General features: G+C 38.1%; 1 protein-coding gene across 1 annotated transcript in view; it reads left to right on the top strand.

Annotated features, from left to right (window-relative positions):
- The first annotated feature begins 1,460 nt into the window (after positions 1 to 1,460).
- The window catches only part of hdm (meiosis specific with OB domains hold'em), an 87,428-nt gene continuing 68,737 nt past the window's right edge, over positions 1,461 to 20,151 (top strand). The window contains exon 1 of the mRNA XM_089100154.1: positions 1,461 to 1,611. Within this exon, the coding sequence (XP_088956280.1) occupies positions 1,509 to 1,611 (103 nt within the window). The 5' untranslated portion in view covers positions 1,461 to 1,508. The remainder of the gene's footprint in view (positions 1,612 to 20,151) is intronic.

Below are 20,151 nucleotides of genomic sequence, written 5' to 3' on the forward strand. Positions count from 1 at the left end.
TTTTGTTATAATTTTGAGTTTGTAATATTAGGTATTGTCCTTCAAGATTTTTATCGATTCTTTTAGTTGCCCCTTTATATAATATAATTTTTTTCATCTTTCCCGAAATCATAAAAAAATAACTGGTCTGAAATTCTCACTTTGATTGTCTCAAAATTCAAGAAGTTAAATTTCAAGACAATTAAAATTTAAGAATTCAAGAACACACACAAAGAAATAAAGAGTAGGGTACATAACATGTATGGGAATAATAAATAAATGTGTTTGGGAATGAAGCTCACAATAGCCTAGATTGTTGTGAAGTGCAGCTCTATTAGAAAAGGATTTGTTTTAAGTGAAAACACAATTTTTTCATACTTAAGATCAAATCAATATAATTCTGACTACTGATTTGGGCCCCTCCAAAATCAGAGGGGGGGTATAGCCCCAGCCAACCCCTCCCAAATGATACCCCTGTAAGGGTCTGGAGCCATATCCTTTACCTTACCTCTTACTTTTAACAAGTTAGGCTACCTTTGGAGTTCCCATTAAGGGCTCAATATTTGCCCCAGAAGCAGTTGTGAAAAGGGATAAAATGATGCATTTAGTTTTTTTCTTAGCTAAATTGGTCAATATATACCAAATCATATTATTGAGTTTCAAATAAAGTGAATACACCATTTGATGCCTTTTTTTTATGCTGATTATGAATATAATAAGCATTTCCATCAGAAATGAATTTCAGCCCCCCCCCCTATATAGGCTATACCTAACCCAACCTAACCTAACCCTGAATTGGCATATATAGGGGGGGCTGAAATTCATTTCCAATAGAAATGCTTATTATATTCGTAATCAGCATAAAAAAGGCATCAAATGTAGTATTCACTTTAGTCCTAACTCAATAATATAATTTGGTATATACTGACTGCTAAATTATATGATAATGCATACATTTACCCTAATGTCTAGCCTATGCCAAGTTTGTAGATTTCAGGGGAAGCAGCATTCTGTAAATTTGCAGGTGGCATTATAATTTAGCCAGGATAAAAGTGAAAACATCATTTGATGCTTTTTTTTATTCTCTTTCATAATTCATATAAAATACCTTTGGGGCCTCTTTAAGGGCTCAAGGTGCAATTAGCAACAGAAGCGATTATTGACTTATGAGAAAGCATAATAAAAGGCATCAAATGATGTTTCCACTTTCATCCTAGCTAAATTATAGTGTCAACTGCAAATTTACCCAGCATTCCTCTTAGGCTAACCCAGTTGTTGGCTATAGGCTACTGGGTTTCACTTTTCCTACTCTATACCGACAGAGGTAAGCAAAGGAATGAAGACAAACCGTTTAGTTTGTTAAAATGCAAACATTTATATCTTTTAACAGCACATCTCGCAAAAGTCAGCATTTCTTATGAAATATAGGCCTATAAGGTTACGTTTACTCGACGTAAAATGCCTCGTCTTGAGATTTGAAATTTGTCGCTACTGATTTAACGAAGCAACGATTTTAAAGAGATCAAAACATGTCTTGCAAACGAATTAGAATCGGTTCGCTTTTTCCTGGAGTATCTGTTAGTCCAACAGTCGTCGGTCTTGTTATTAAAAAGCAGGATCCTAGGAACCTCAGTAATTTCCCTGCTTTTTTAAATTTAGCTTAAGTTGCTATTGTCCCTAATAGTCTAGACTGAAATTGTAGGCTACAAAAAAAATCATTGGGTTAGGCCTAAACCTAACTAAACTAGTCTTATCACCTGGGGATTATAGTCCAGCTAGTCAGGGCCACCAAATTTAGCTTTTTGTCGGTCATAAACTTAATCAGGGCTACCAATTCACTAAAATTTAGGAGAGGCAAGATTTTTTTGGTATAGGCCTAAGCTAGTTTGATAGCCTAGGCTAGGTAAATTTCTAGGTGGCCTTATAATTTAGCTAGGATGAAAGTGAGGTAAATATTCATCAAATCATATTACTGACTTATGAATAAAGTGAATATGCCACTCAATGCCTTTTTTATGCTCTTTCCAATTACAATACTCATTTTTGTTGAAAATGAATTTTACCCCCATCCCTAGGCTATATACCAATTCAGGGTATATATTTGCTCATTAGTTGGGTGGGGGTAAAGTTTAAACTTACCTCCCATTTACATCAGAAAACAAATTTACCCCCCGCCCTAAGGGTGAGCACTGTTTGACTATTAAAGTCATTGGTTCTTTATACTCTAAGCAACAAATATTGTCATTTACAAATATTGTCAATATTTACAACAAATATTGTCATGAGAAAGCACTATAAAGTCAAACAACAAACAATATTGTGTTTCCTTTAAACATGGAGAATGATATAAAGTCTTCTGTATGACTTTTTAAACATCAAATTATTATAGAGAAGTATGAATAAAGTCATACAGAAGACTTTTTGGTTTTCTTATTTCATATATGATCCACTAAAATGTCACACAGAAAAAATTATATTGGCCTACCCTACTGATACATAGAGAAACAACAAAAAGTCATGCAGATGGCTTTTTATAGCCTAGGCCTACATGATTTCATATACAGAGCAGCCTAAATAAAGTCATACAGATGACTTTTTAATATATCATTCTACTTTAAAGAATAATGAATAAAGTCATAGAGATGACTTTTTATGTCTCCTGCTATTATAGAGCAAACATAAATAAAGTCATACAGATGACTTTTTAATATATCATTCTACTATAAAGCATTATGAATAAAGTCATACAGATAACTTTTTATGCATCCTGCTATTATAGAGCAAACATAAATAAAGTCATACAGATGGCTTTTTAAACCTTATACTATTATAGAGAAAACATGAATAAAGTCCTACATATGACTTTATGCCTTTCTTTTACAAAGCACACCTCAATGAAGGCATATAGATGAATTTTTCTACCTTCTTGCTAGTAGATAGAGAAAACAACGAATAGTCATACAGATAGCTGTTTATATCATAGACCTACAGGATTTTATATATAGAGCAGCCTAAATAAAGTCATACAGATTACTTTTTAATATATCGTTCTACTATAAAGCATAATGATTAAAGTCATAGAGATGACTTTTTATGTCTCCTGCTATTATAGAGCAAACATAAATAAAGTCATACAGATGACTTTTTAATATATCATTCTATTATAAAGCATTATGAATAAAGTCATACAGATGACTTTTTATGTATCCTGTTATTATAGAGCAACATAAATAAAGACATACAGATGGCTTTTTATACCTCATATTGTTATAGAGCAAACATGAATGAAGTCCTACATATGACTTTTTATGCTTTTCTTTTATAGAGCAAACTTCAATAAAGTCATACAGATGACTTTTTATACCTCCCGCTATTCCATAGAGAAAACAACAAAAAGTCATACAGATGGCTTTTTATAGCCTAGGCCTACAGGATTTCATATATAGAGCAGCCTGAATAAAGTCATATAGATGACTTTAATATACCATTCTACTATAAAGCATTATGAATAAAGTCACAAGGATGACTCTTTATGTCTTCTACTATTACAGAGCAAACTTCAATCAAGTCATACAGATGGCTTTTTATACCTCATACTATTATAGAGCAAAGCTGAATGAAGTCCTACATATGACTTTGTATGCCTTTCTTTTATAGAGCAAACTTCAATAAAGTCATACAGATGACTTTTTATACCTCCTGCTAGTACATAGAGAAAACAACAAAAAGTCATACAGATGGCTTTTTATAGTATAGGCCTACATGATTTCATTTATAGAGTAGCCTAAATTATGTCATACAGATGACTTTTTCATATGTCATTCTACTATAAAGTATTATGAATAAAGTCATACAGATGACTTTTCATGTCTCCTGCTATTATAGAGCAAACATAAATAAAGTCATACAGTTGACTTTATAATATATAATTCTATTATAAAGCATAATTAATAAAGTGATACAGATGACTTTTTATACCTCGCGCTATTATAGAGCAAACATAAATAAAGTCTTACAGATGACTTTTTATACCTCATATTAGTATAGGGCAAACATGAATAAATTCTTACAAATGACTTTTTGTTGTTTTCTCTATGTATCAGTGAGGTAATTTAATTTCTTCTGTATGACATTTTAGTGGATCATATATTAAATAAGAAAACCAAAATGTCTTTTGTATAACTTTATTTGTACTTCTTAACAATAATTTGATGATTAAAAAGTCATACAGAAGACTTTCTATCATTTCTCTAGAAATAGAAATATATAATTACAAACACAAAAGGTATAAAAAGTCATTTGTAAAGCATAGCATATATTAAATATGTAACCTAACGTAGGTACCTATTTCTCCCCCTAAACCCCCAAAAACAACAGTTTAAATATTGTCAACACATTGGAAACCACGCTAAGCATTAATTACTGCATAATAGTGTCTTAAATTGACCCATACCAAATGGATTTTCTGTTGTATCTCCAGTTTGACATATATAAAAGAGTGCATTTAACATAAAAATACCAAGTTATCTGTAGGACTTGTTCATGTTTGCTATATAATAGTACAAGGTATAAAATGTCATCTGCATTACTCTATTCATGTTTTCTCTATAATAGTGTAAGATATAAAAAGTCATCTGTATGGCTTTATTCATGTTTTCTCAATAATAGTGAGATATATAAAAAGTCATTTGTATGGCTTTATTTTTGCTGGCTCTATAATAGCATGAGGTATAAAAAGTCATTTGTATGACTTATATTTGCTCTATAAAAGAATGAGGCATAAAGTCATCTGTACGACTTTTTATCATTCTACATAATAGAAGAAAGCAATATACTTTCTTCTGTTTGACGTTATTCTGCATTCTATCTAAGAGTAAATGAAAATTTTCTATTGCTCAGATATAAAGAAAATATTATCTATATTGTCATATGTAGGTTAGGTAACCCCCCCCCCTAATGTGCAGATATATAGGCCTACCCTGAATTGGTATATAGAGGGGTGGGGGTAAAATTCATTTCTGACAAAAATGAGTATTATATTAGGAAAGAGCATAAAAAAGGCATCAAGTGGTATATTCACTTTATTTGTAAGTCACTAATATGATTTGGTAAATATTTACCAAAATTGAAAACATCATATGATGCTTTTTTTATGCTCTTTCATAATACAATAATTGTATCTGGTGCAAGTTGCAGCTTGAGCCCTTAAAGGGGCCCCAAAGGTATTTCATTTTTCTAACCATGCAAAGAAGTTATAGGCCAAACCTGCAAAACACTTGATTTTCAATTCAAACAGTTTTCCTACTGTTTCAAGTTTTTCAGATGCTGTTGACAAAAATAATGCTGAATTTTGTGATTTGAAACTTTGTCATCAAAATTTAGGGTAGACTATATTCCAATTCAGGGTAGGCTATACATTTGTACATTAGGGAAGAAAGGCTAAAGTTCATGGTAAATTTGCAGTGGACCATATAATTTAGCTAGGATGAAAGTGAAAACATTATCATTTGATGCTTTTTCATAATTCATATAAAATACCTTTGTGGCCTACCACAGCTAGTACTCATTTTTCCATCACGTGAAGAAAATGCCCTATACTTCCGAATTCGAAGTGATACATTGATCCTGAGGAAAGAAGAATACAACTGGAAAACAAGAGGGGACCCATATTGTAGATTTTGATCTTTAGTCCCTGAGACTTCACAACACCTCATCTTTAGTTGCAATAGTATTGAAAAGTTGGCAAATAAAACAAAAAATATCTTTTCAAGCTTGAAAATGAAACCTGACACTAGTGAACTGCTTTACATCAAGCTACCAGGAAATGAGGAAAGAATACTATTCTGGGAGATTATTTGTTTTCTAAAGTGGAATGATTTAGTTTAAAATGGTTGACATGACCCTGAAACCTGCTTCAGTTTGGTTATGAAGCTGAAAAGAGACTGTGTTTAGACTCCAAGTGCTGTTTTTCCAAAGAAGAAGAAGACATTTTCACTTTCATCCTAGCTAAATTATTATTATATAGTCTATTGCACCTACTTTCCCCCAATCCCCTCCATGGAATTGTCAATCCCCATAATAAATACTGATTTCTCAAAATGGACTAAAGATTTAACCCCCATTGCTTTTGTCCAGAAAAAATTTGCTGAACTTAATACGATTACTTATAAAAACCATTTCCGAATCTTTGTTGATTGGTCCAAAATGAATGAGAAGGTAGCAAGTGATGTTTTCCTTCCTCACCTGAAAATTGCATTGGGTGAGAGATTGTATAATAATGTACCTATAATATCAACAGACCTAGATGTCATAATCATGGTATTAGAATACCTTAAGAGAAAACAACATTTCATTGATAACTCAAATAATATTGAAGTTTATTCTGACTCTTTGTCAAGCCTTGAGTTGCTGTCTTCACCTCCTCAGTAAAAGTTGCAAATTGACACATTGTCTTAGTATCATAGATAATCTTGCTTCAAGTGGCATAACAACTTATCTTCAGTATCTTCCTAGCCACTCTGGTATAAGTGGTAATCATCAGGTTGATGAAATAGGAAAAAATCCTATAAATGTTGACCAGCCAAGTGGGAGCCCAATCCTCATTAGAGATATTTACCAATGGAGACTCAGATATTATGTTTAATAAGAATAATCCTATTCTTTCCCCCTTTCCCAATAAGTATTTTCTAAAATTTATCATAGAATTCGTTCTGGAACAAATGGAATAAACTTTCTTGCATTCTTATACCAGTCTCCTAATTCAAGTGGTTCAGTTCCCTTGTCCCCTCTTTGCAGGTATTGTAATAAGAATAATGAAACAATTGACCACTGCCTATTTGAATGTAATATGTTGACGTCTGCACAGCATACCTTGCTTTGTAAACTGTTAAAGTGCTTCAAACACCACAAAATCTCACTATCAGGCAAGAGCCTAGCCAACTATACCTGCACACAGAGCATAGAAATCGACATCTATCATCTTACATTTGAACTCCTTGAGTTGAAAGATCTACTGAAAGGTATCTGAGAATATCTAATAAGTGAGAGGCAACCAAGCCAGTAGCTCTGTAGCCCACAGAGTGAAGCAAAAGAAAAAGGGCTAAATAGTATAAACTGAAAAGCCCGCCTGCTGTGAAATAGAAGAAGAAGAAGAAAAATTATTGATAAAGCCAATTTATTTGAAAAAGCCAAGAATAGTGCAAAATAAAATAGTCAAAAAGAAAAGAAGAAAAATATTAAAAATAATTGTGCTAGAGAATTTGAACTTTTTGTGAAAAAAGGACTATCAAGTGAAGTTTTTTTTTAGTACTTTTGATTTAGATAAAGTGGGGAATTTATCTCAGCCATGATCCCAATGAAATTATCCCCTGAGGAGGAAGATACTGATAACCAAATGCTAGGCCACATCTCCCCATTACCAAGTGACCTTTCTGAGAACTCAGACTCCAACGAAACTATGATCTCTGTCCATTCTGAGGACTCAAACCACCATGATGATGGCTTCAAAACTGTCACCCCTAAAAGACCCAAGAAAAAATGGTACACCAGTTTCTCCTCATTAAAAACAGTTTCCACCCCCATCTATTTTGGAAGAAGAGCACTTCATCTACATTTTGCCTATTTCTCCCGAGACCACTTTCCAAATAAAAAACATCCAACCACTTCAACTTGAGCTCTTCAAAAGTCTGAAAATTAATTACAACCTCAACATCAATAGAGATGGTTCAATTTTAATATCTATTCAAGCAGGCTATGAAGATGCAAAAACAAATCTGTTGTCGCTCAACTCCCTTGGAGGCATCAAGGTCCATTCAAAGAAATGGACTTGCCCTCCCCTCACCCAAACAAAAATTGTTATATACAATACCCATAACAATATTCCTGAAACTGATCTAAAGGATGGCCTCATGAACTGCAAAGGCCAAAAAATATCTTTATCAACAATCTCTAGACTTGGAAAACCTAACAATGATGGTATATACATATCTAAATCCTACCTGCTCATCCTGAACTCCAACCTGGAGAATTTCAGTGGACCTATATTCTTATTTGGCCAGATAAAGCCTTACAAAGAGTATAAAGCTAAGCCAATACAGTGTGAAACATGTCTGATAATGGGTCACACAAAACAAACCTGAAAAGGTGTAATCTATGCCAAAATATCCATCCTCCAAACACAGCAAACTGTGAAAACAAGAAATTAACATGCATTAATTGCAAAGGTCCCCATTCTTCAGACAACAGATCTGTATTTCCAAAATACAAGTCAAGATTAATGGCTCTAAGGCTGTCTGAAAAAGAAAACCTCCCTTTCAGTTTGCAAAAATTAAACTCATGTTACAAACTGCAGATACACATGAATTTCCTGAATCAAACACACAACCTAATCAAAAAACTTTACAGCATAAAACTAACAAGGACCCAACCACAAAAACATTCCCTGGAATAAAAACCTTAGATTTTCCCCCCTTCCAACCAGAGACCAAGGCCCAGAATCTTCTAAAAGTAAACCTGAGAAACTGACCTCATCAAAATCAACAAAGGAAACATCAGAAGAAAATCCAAATCTACTTACAAACTTATGTCTCTACATATTCAACTTCAACTCATTTTCCAGAACATCCCTCACAGAAGATCAGAAATCGTCAATTCTAGAAGAGATGGCTAATACCTACTTCCCACAAAATCTCAAGGACACAGCTAACACAGATTTCAGCACTATACTCAAAAAAATAAATCTCTCTATCAATGGCTAACCCTCTGTTATCTCTATCCACCACAGTTTTGCAGTGGAATGTGAGATCCTTAAATGATTTTAAACTTACCGACCTTTTAAGTATATTTCTTCTCATAACGTAGACATAATATGCCTCCAAGAAACCCATTAAAACTCATCAGTTAAAGTTCCTGGTTATGATGTCCTAAGAAAAGATAGATCTTCCAATAGAATTGGTGGTGGAGTTGCCATTCTTGTAAGATCACACTTCAAATTCTGTGGTATAAGCCTCCCTGATTTCAGTCATGACATTGATGCAATTGATGTAAAGTTGTGGCTGGCAAACATGGAGGTTAAAGTTAATAATTTATATAACCCAAATGGTAATAACAATGGACAAGATTTTTTCAATTTCATATCTAATAATTTCTCAAATTCAAATCTAGTGGTTGTTGGGGACTTTAATGCCCATAGTCCTATCTGGGGTTCTTGAAATAATGCTGGCAAATACATAGAGGAATTCCTCATCAATTTTACCAATATAGTACTAGTGACTCCTAGACATCTAAATACCTACTTTGATAAAAGAAGTGAGAGCTATTCAACTATTGATCTTCAATTAGCCTCATCAAATTTAATGAATAACATTACTGTCAACAGAATTGACATCCTCCTAAGCAACCATTTAGCCATATACACAAAGATTTGTGACCCAGCCATCATTGATAACTTCATTCCTCACTATGTGTGGTAAAAAAAAGATTGCCCAAATTTCTCCCATGTTGTCTCAGACCATGACTACGCTTCACCGTTCACTGGCCAAAACCAGCTCTCTGAAAATCTCACATCACTACTTCTTGATGCTGCAAAACTTACCATACCCCAGTCCCAACACCCAAAAATATTGAAGAATAATAAACCCCCTAAGCCATGGTGGATAGCCTCTTGCCAAGAAGCTTGGCACAATAAAAGGAACGCCATCAGATCCTTTAAGAGAAATCCATCCTCTGGAAAATATATAGCAAAACTACACGCAGAGGCAAAACTTAAGAGAACAATCAAACTTGCAAAAGAAGAGGCATGCAAAAACTTCCTCTTATCAGTGTCCCATGAAACACAAGAGTCAAAGATCCATAGATTCCTAGACAAGATGTGTGGCAAATTCTCCACACAAAACCCCTTCCATTACAAGCTAACTCTAAATGGTCAGCAGCTGGAAACCAACAAAGAAAAAGCTTAATTTTTGGCAATTTTTTTTAGAAGAAATTCAAAATCACCTCTCATAATTCACCTCAGATCAGCCTAACACCCCATTTTGACTTGCCTGGGTCCCAGTATCTACTCCAAAATTTTACAATAATTGAGCTAGATAAAGCAATCAATTCAATTAAACCCAAAACATCTTGTAACCACAACCAGATCCATCCATCTTTGCTCCAACACCTTCCAATTGACTTTAAAAAAAAGTATCCAATCTCTCTTCAACAATTATTTGAAAAAAACTACGTTTTCTAAAGAGTTAAAGAGGCTGAGTTACAAGGTCGAACCTTAAAACGTACAGGGATTAGGAGGCACAGTTGGGGGCTGCCGCCCCCAAACCCCCGCTTTCGCAGCCTTTAAATATAAAAAAAAATTTCTTTAAACTGAAAGTAAGGAGCGACATTAAAAATTAAAAAGAACAGAAATTATTCCTTATATGAAAGAGGCTGTGCCCTCCTCAACGCCTCGCTCTTTACGATAAAGTTTTACTTTATCAAAACTCTTTTTTTAAACAATAAAAAATTTATCGTAAATAGCGAGGCGTTGAGGAGGGCACAGCCTCTTTCATATAAGGAATAATTTATGTTATTTTTAAGTTTTAATGTCGCTCCTTACTTTCAGTTTAAAGAAATTTTTTTTTATATTTAAAGGCTGCGAAAGCGGGGGTTTGGGGGCGGCAGCCCCCCAACTGTGCCTCCTAATCCCTGTACGTTTTAAGGTTCGACCTTGTAACTCAGCCTCTTTAACTCTTTAGAAAACGTAGTTTTTTTCAAATAATTTCTGCACGTTTTTGTACAGTTTATTACTTATTATTGCTTGACTAACTGTTAGCTGATCGTGTCAGGAGTTAAAGTTGGGGGCTGCCGCCCCCAAACCCCCGCTCTTGAACATTCTTATGTTAAGGCTTTTAATTCCTGAATACTCAAATCACGTCGTACAGGGTGCCTCCTAATCCCTGTACGTTTTAAGGTTCGAACTTGTGACTCAGCCTCAAAACGTAGTTTTTTTCAAATAATTTCTGCACGTTTTTGTACAGTTTATTACTTATTATTGCTTGACTAACTGTTAGCTGATCGTGTCAGGAGTTAAAGTTGGGGGCTTCCGCCCCCAAACCCCCCGCTCTTGAACATTCTTGTGTTAAGGCTTTTAATTCCTGAATACTCAAATCACGTCGTACAGGGTGCCTCCTAATCCCTGTACGTTTTAAGGTTCGAACTTGTGACTCAGCCTCTTTAACAGCCCCCCAACTGTGCCTCCTAATCCCTGTACGTTTTAAGGGTCGACCTTGTAACTCAGCCTCTTTAACTCTTTAGAAAACGTAATTTTTTTCAAATAATTTAAAAAAGAAACTGAGTTTCTTTTCAAAGTATATAAAAAAGTTGCTCTGATGGTGAATCGAACCCGAGTTTTCCGCCTGAAAGTCTGAAGTCTTAGCCGCTGGACTATACAAACACAATAGTAATTGTTGTTTAGCAAATAGAAGGTATTTTCGACGCAAGCAAATTCCCAAAAATCTTGATATGTGGTTTTTGGAAAACAGGGAAGGAGTGATCAGATTGAGCTGAAATTTCGACGATAAGCTCCCAGGCCCCAGGAAAGCTTATCCTCTAAATTTCAGCCCGATCAGACACCGTTAAAGGGGGGGTTGTGGAGGGAAAAATTAACATGGTCTAATATAGGAAAACGAGGTTTTTCGTAAATGTAAATTCGGGGGATAATTTTTTCGGTCTGAAAATATCAAAAGGCCCTAACAGGTCGAATTCTGCTTCGAATGAGTCCTCATTCAACCGGATCCGGTGCCAACTGTGGCCTGTAGGCGTGGCTAACAAAAAAAAAAGAGATGAATTTTAAGTGGCTATATTTGGTTTTTTGAAAACAGGGAAGGAGTGATCGGATTGAGCTGAAATTTCGAGGATAAGCTCCCGGGCCCTAGGAAAGCTTAACCTCTAAATTTCAGCCCAATCGGACAACGTTAAAGGGGGCTGTGGTGGGAGGGTCCAAACTTCCGGCCCAGTTTACCCCATGAAGATAAAGTCGGAGGAGGATGAAATTTTGCAAGTTTCTTAGTTTGAGCTTGGGCTACAAAATGCAATTACCGCCGTCTCTCTGCGACCTCTAGGACCTGAAATCGCTTAACATTGTGGTGGGTAGCCTCTTTATAGAGGCACAAGTGTGCCTCCTTGATGCTTAGAGTAATTCCTTCTTCCCATCCACCTAGATAACATCACTCATTGTCCCTATATTAAAGCAAAATAAACCCAAAGATGACCCCAACTCTTTCAGACCTATTATAATTACCCCAGTTCTGGGAAAATTATATGAGAAGATAATTCACTCCCGATTGCATTGATTTGTGGAGTCTAACCACCTCATCCCACATACTCAAACAGCCTTTAGGAAATATCATTCTACCACTGATGCATTTGTTTACTTAGCCAATGCCATATCTGAGCGTCTGAAAGATAACCAAGTCCTAGTTGCTGCCTTCTTGGACTTAGAAAATGCATATGATAATATCCAACATCCACTCCTACTGCAAAAATTATCAAAAATGGGTTTTCTGCTACCTGTAGTGAATTTCTTTAAAAGTTACCTATCCAAACGCTCTTTCGTTCTCCAAGTAAATTCCTACATCTTTTCTAAAAAGTCTGTCTCCAAAGGCCTTCCTCAAGGTACTGTCCTCAGCTGTCTCCTGTTCTTGTTATATTTATGGGATCTGAATTTACCATATACAAATATTCAGTTTGCAGATGGTATAGTCCTATGGTCTACCTCAAATAAATTTGAACTAGCTCAATCTAAGTTACAAAAGTTGCTTTATCCCTTTGAACGTTTCTCTAACAATTCATACCTACCCACCGCCCCATCAAAATCAGCTATAGTACAGTTCCATAATAAGAGAAACCCCCAATCTGCCCTATTAACCCTAAATGGTGTTGTCATCCAAGAGCAACAACACGTCAAATATCTAGGCCTCACTCTAGACCAAAAACTTTCAGGTTCCATATTGAAAATGTGAGTGTAAAATGCCTCAGAAAAATGCGCGTCTTACAAAGGCTACTTAATACACCTTAAAGTTGCCATGAAAAAACTCTAATAAATTTCTATAAGACTTATGTCAGATCTCAGATTGATTATGGACTAATTGTCTACGGCTCATGCTCAAAAACCCTATTATGCAGTCTGGAGACTGTCCAAAATACTATGATCCGTGGTATACTTGGCCTCAGGAATAACACCAAAACCAATTCTCTGTTGCTACAGGTAGAGAAAACCTACTTGCCCACTACTTTACAAAAATTGAAGGTAATAGCTCCCATAGATTACATGATTGGCTAAGAAAGCCTCGCGTTTTTCGGGGCCTTGCACGGGAATTGGCAACAACCCATATGACCTTCCCCATACCTTCATCTTCTTTATTCCAAATATACCCCCGGACACCATCCTGGACTAACCACTACCCAGAAGTGAACCTTTTGTTTGCGCCAGCTATTAAGGCAGATCTCTCCCTTGCCTATGTAAAATCATTATTCCATAAATTTGAGTCTCAGAGAAATCCACCTCCTCCCAATTTTTGTGGATGGCTTAATGTGGAGTCCAATTCCCATTTTTATGTATAGCAGCTGCAGAAAAGCTCCAAAATGATGTGAGTATCATGACAGCCAAAATAGCTGTCATCAACATTGCATTGGAAACCATTATAAAGATGCCAAACCCTCCAAGAAACACCCCTCTTATAATTTTTTCAGACTCAAAATCAGCCCTTGCCTCAATATCACCAGAGTATTCAGACTACCCAGACAATGATATCTCTACCACTCTTGTACTGTTGGGCCAACTACTTTAACAAGGTATATCCACAAAATTCCAAGATATCCCAAGTCAACCGTCTTTCACGCCATCTATGTTATATTCAGAGTTATTGTAGCTGAGTTTGCATCTTTTACCTTAATGGAATAAAGCTTCTGCATTACTTTGAGGTTATTTCAATATTGATTTGTAAATTCTAATTATAGATTTTTAGTTGAGTTGTTTTTGAGGGACCTTCTATAGTTCTTAGTATATGTCTTTCTCTCTGGTTATTACCACTAGCGCCATCTTTTTTTCATATTGATTGGCACGCCATCTATTGTGCTATCTTCGTATAGCACTATCTTTGTTGCCACCTGTGTATATGTTTCTTCTGAATAAGTGAAGTCCTGTGGACTGCGTGGATCGCTTGGGACCAAGCAGAAGAGAGGAGAGAACCTGCCGGAAGCGCCGTATTGGTACCTGCCGGTTAATTAGCCTTAAATTGCAGGGAACAGGTGAGCAGTCTCGACGCTTCCCTTGCTCCCGGTGATCTCTTGCTCCTGATGTTTCCCTTGCTCCTGGTTTTGTTAGGGGGTTTGAACGCGTTCGACTAATAGGTCAATGCGTTTTGTGATAGATCGTTCTATAAGCCCACCGATTGTAGACTGTTTTTAAAAATTAGGTGGCATTGGTGCGTCAAAAGACCAAAACCGCCCACCGCTTGGATCTGTCATAAAGCTGGTGCCCAGCCACGCTTCCCGCCCTGGTCATTACTGACACTAAGTAACCTGACTCTTAATGGCAAAAGCAGCAACAGCGACGTCTACCCAGAAGAAAACAGGAGTAAAACATAAGTTGCTATGTGTGTCTTGCCACAAACATGTGACCTCAAACTCCGTGGAATGTAGCAAATGTAAGGAATGAACTCACGCGTTTTGTGCAGGAATTAGACTCACAAAGATTTATATTCCGGATCCTAAATGGACTTGTGTTGCGTGTTCCCCAAAAGGTGAACCAGAAGGAGTAACTCCTGCTATGAAGAAGGACGTGCGGAAAACCAGGAGTGTAAAGAAAGCAGCGACGCAACCTACATGCCAATCAATTATATCCACCGCTAATGATGCAGTAATGGACAATTTGAATTCTGAAAACCCGTGTCAACCCACATCCGGTGTAACAACTCAAACTAAGGTAACTACTTTCTCAAATTGTTCAGTATTTGAAAATGGACGAGAAAAGCAGTCCGAAAAATTCGAAACTAGCACAGCAGTAACGAAGTGCTCTCTCTCCAAGGCGACGCTAGTACCATCTACTGAGGAAAATTTAATCACAGCGCTTGACCTTCACGGATTTGATAGACGGCAATACACGAAATTAACAAAAGCAAATCAGACGATAAATTTCTTTCCTGTCAGTGATTCAAATTTTGATTCGAGTTATTCCCGTTTCTGGGAGGGAGAAATACTACGGCCGTCGACCCCGTTCGTGGAAAGCGACAGAAGGGAAACTGAAAACGCTTACCTTGCCCACTCTAACACGTTTGAATGTCCAAGAGCCTCCCCTCTGGCAGCAAGTTCGATGTTGTGGGATGACGCAGGAACAACGCCCTACGAGGTTCTACAGGCCCGTTCTAGGAAACCGGCTTTAGCGGAAGAAAACCGTCTCTTATCGTCCGTAATTCACCACCCACCGAAGTTTGATACTCAACTTGCGGAACCGCCTTTCAAAAACGGTGTCCCGGTCATAGCAAGCTTCAACTGCTCTAGTCTTAATGTTGATACCTCCGTTCGTAACCCAGAAGACTCTCTGGAATTTGCAATGATTAATGCTCTTACAGGAAGAATTGAGCAGCAGAATCAGACCATTCTCAATCAAAGGACGCTGATTGCGCAGCTTTCTGCTTCCAACACGGTATACAAGCAACAAATACTTGAAATGACGGAAATGCTTCTAAAGAACAATCAATCGCAACTTGAAAACCGATCATTGGCCCAGCCTGAAAAGAAGAATGCGAGTACGGTGACTGATCCTCTTGAGACTATTATTGTCCGAAATTTCCTGTGATTAGTCAGTCCGACTCCAGGAGCACCAGCAGCAGAAGAACCCAGCAACTCAGGCCAGGTTCAACTCAGAAATCCTGACATTGAAGAAGGCACGAGGGGAGCAGAACAAGACAGATCAGTCATTGTACTCAGTCAACCTGTCAGAGCATTCCAAAATACGCAAACTGAGTGCATTTATTTTAAAAAAGGTCACTGCAGATGGGTCAACCAGTGTCGTTTCTATCATCTCGTTGAGACTCCTCCAGTTTGTGAACATCACTCCGCTCAAGATGGTTGCCAAAACGCCAAGTCAGCAAAATGCAAAAAACTGCATCCTGAAAAATGTAAGAGGTTTGCGGACGGGCGTTGCACCAAAGGACAACGATGCAACTTCTTTCACCCAATCAAACTAGCACTAAACCACCAGAAAACGAGATCGGACACGGAACAAACAAGTTCAAAAAACTATATGCACCCGAATCATCACCCACCGACAGTTAACAACTACAATCACTTCCGGACTCGCGTTTTCTACAGCAGTAGGTTCTCTGGCATAGCAAACACCAACCACCAACCAGAATCATCAAAACCATGGACCTGCTTAAGATCCTCAACCGTCAACCAGAAGAGAGGAGGACCAGGAGAGAGAAGAACAAGTGGTACGAAAAACACAAAACCCAATCACCACCATCCAAATCGTATTTACCAAGAGCAAAGGACTTCCAGAACAAATCACACTCATACTTACCGACCTACTGTATCTCCCACCACTCTGCTAGAAACGCTAGTGTAGAAACTAAAAAACACGACCTGCTACAACGATCCATACTCGACCTTTACCGCCTGAGCCCACCACCTCCAAGTCTAACTTCAACTCTACCACAAACAGCAAACGCTCCTTCATACCTACCAAGTGATAATGAACATCAGTCCTGGATGACGTATTACAAGAAGGTCCCTCCGCCGGCACAGACAAGTAACTGCCACGCGGCAAGGACCCAAACCTCTGATCCTGTAAAAAGGAAATCAAGATTAAAGCGGAATCCAGAATTTCCCTCTATATTGCTGTCGAACGTCCAGTCAATAAAAAAAAAAATCGAGGAACCGGACATCTTGATGCGAGGTAAACAGATCGATGTGGCCTGTCTTACCGAAACTTGGCTTACAAATAGCAGTTTACTCAGCCTCGATGGCAACAATGCATACATATTACCTCGGAAGTCAGCAGACGAAAAAAAAGAAGAAATCAGCCACGGTGGAGGAGTTGGTCTTATCTGCTGAAACGATACGCCCAGCCGAATACTCGATCCTCCAATACCCAAATCCCCAGAACTCGAAGTGCTATGGGTCTGGGTAAGACCGCGCTTCCTACCAAGAGGAGTGTCATCCCTAATCTTTGGAGTCGTCTACTACCCACCCAAAGCCCCATTCCGGAAGACTCTAGTCAACTACCTACAATACTCTGTCGACCACTTCCGGAGTAAATATCCCTTTGCCGGAATTGTGATATGCGGAAACTTCAATGATATTAAGCCTTCCTGGATAAAGTCCAGCCTATCACTGAAACAAGTGGTGAAGTCTCCAACCCGCGGCTGTAACCTACTTGACATGGTCTTCACTAACCTCGAACAGTACTACAACGAGCTAGTAATCACAGCAAGCATTGGCTTAAGTGATCACCTAACAGTGACCTGGAGACCGACGCATTCGTCACGGCGTAAGGTAATTAAACAAACAGTAACCTATCGACCGATCAGGGATGAACAAATCCCCGCCTTTAAGGGAAAGCTAACATTGCAGAACTGGACCTCTATTTACAGACTACCGTCCGCTGAAGACATGACAAATACCTTCTGCGACCAACTTCAGAAAATGTTCGAAGAGCATTTTCCAGAAAAGAAACGGGTAGTAGGAAATGAAATGAAACCCTGGATCACGCCAGATATAAAAGAGCTTATCCTAAGGCGGGATAACTTGTACAACTCTAACAGAGCAGAGTCCAACAAGTTGCGAAATATAGTGGTGAGAAAGATAAAGTATGTAAGGAAGCAGCACGGCCGCTTGACTGTACAGAAGCTTCTATCTTCCGATTCTAAAAAGTTTCATAGCACGGTTCAGAACATTCTTGGCCGAAAGTAGAAAAACGTTGAATTAAGAAACGAAAAAGGGGAGAAACTTACCGCTAACGCGATTAACGACCACTTTGCTACAATCTGTACAAAGTACCCTTGTCTTACATCACTTCCCGACCTTCCAAGCATTACTGAAATCCCTGTCATTGAAGCAGAAACCATCCAGACCGCTTTCTTAAAACTGGACGCATCCAAGGCCTCATTTCCTGGAGAACTGCCGATCAAACTGATCAAAGCATGCAGCAACGAGCTTGCGGTACCGTTTACTGCCGTAGTAAACCAATGGCTGAATGAGGGCACCTTCCCGACACGATTCAAAACTGCGGTGGCCATTCCTATACCGAAAAAATCATCCGTCGAATCTGCAAATGACTTAAGAACCATCTCAGAGACATCGATTTTCTCAAAAGTCCTAGAAGAAATTATCTTCAAATGGCTTTTCGAAGATATTAGTGAAAATCTTGATCCTCGGCAGTGCGGCTTTCATCCAGGTCAGAGATCTGTGTATTACCTGATTCACCTCATCAGAGACATCCTGGAGCATTTGGAGATTGACGGTGCTTATATTGACTGCATCATTGCGGACTGCGTGAAAGCGTTTGACTTGCTCGACCACTCAGTTGTTATCGACGAGGCAACTTACCTTGGAGCAAGACAAATTGTCTTGCGAATGGTTGGCAGTTTCCTGACGAACCACGAACAGAAAGTACAACTTCACAATGGCGAAACGTCAAACATCAGGGAGCTGACCTGCGGTGCAGCACAAGGGTCGAAGTTAGGCCCTTGAGCCTTCCTTATTGTGATCAACAAACTTTTGCGTGAAATTATGGAACGCTACAAATTCGCTGACGATCTCTCCACCCTCCTCCTCAGAATTTTCTCACAGAGCATACAGCCAGACCCAATCCTAACAGTAATGCGAAAATCGAGGATGAAGCAAACCACGTGAAACTTATACTCCGTCAGGAAAAAACAGTCCTAGATGGGGTTAATTTCCTTAAATGGCCAGTTCCAGACCCGCCATGTGGTTGGCTGAAGGCTGTAAAAAGAGTGAAGATCCTTGGTGTCCACCTGGATGCCGATTTGAAGTGGAATACCCACGTATCGTCAATCGTCTCGAAGACCGCCTTCCTCCTAATATCTTTTGCCTACCTTCGCCGCTTTGGGATGAAAACTGAGATCATGGTTGTATGCTACAAATGCTACATTAGACCGCTCACTGAATATGCCTGCCCAGTGTGGCACAGCGCACTGACCATAGATCAAAGCGACAAAATTGAAGGATTACAGAAAAGGGGCTACGAAATAATACTGGGGAGTAGTTACGTTGACTATGAGATGAGCCTCAAAGTTCTGAAGTTGGAGTCCCTCAAAGAGAGAAGGCCCATACTGGTCATGGACTTTGGACGAAAAATCCTCGACTCTGAAACACACCGCGATCTACTTCCGGATTTTGAGGCGCGCCAAAGTCAACATTCTACGAGGCTCAGAGAAATAACGAAAAATGCAGCACAGCTGGAACGACCGCCGATCCACTCATCCGAGCGCTACCTGAAGTCATTTGGTCCATACTTCGTAAAACACTACAATGGTGACCCAGAAAAATTGTAAATAAATCAAGTTTGAATAATTTAATTTTGTAAGTGTTTTTAAATTGTTTGACTTCCGCTGTTATTTTTGTTGTTAACAAGAATATTAAGGGGAAAATAAAGTGAATTTGAAGTCATATGGGCATTAAAGGAAACCACAAGGCAGGTGAAATAGCTAAATCCGCCCTTCAACTTGAAATAATATCTGGAAGGCCTATCCTAGTAAGAGATATAAACCGTTGGCGCCTAAAAATTTATCTAGCAAACCAAAACCCACCAAACCTTTCTCCATTTGCATCCCGGAAAGACTCAAAGATGTACCACAGAATACGATCAAATGCTACTGGTCTTAACTGCCAAACTTATCAGTTCCAAAACAACCACTCCGACGGTAACGAGCCCTCTTTGCCGCCTATGCCAAACCCATGACGAGACCATTAACCACGTTCTTTTTGGTTGCCCTGTGACAAATCTCAACCATAAAAAAGAATGGCTAACTTTATCTGCTATATTCAAGCGCCTTAAGCTAACCCCTAATATTGACCAACTAACACAAAGCAAACTCTCTCCAATCAATGATGTCGAATTCTTCAAAGTTGTTTTTAACTGCCTAAATATAGGTGCTTTCATCAATGATATAT

The sequence above is a fragment of the Artemia sp. Qi Xiang Cuo genome, chromosome 14 (assembly GCF_049724085.1).
Source record: "Artemia sp. Qi Xiang Cuo chromosome 14, ASM4972408v1, whole genome shotgun sequence".
Lineage (NCBI taxonomy): Eukaryota > Metazoa > Arthropoda > Branchiopoda > Anostraca > Artemiidae > Artemia > Artemia sp. Qi Xiang Cuo.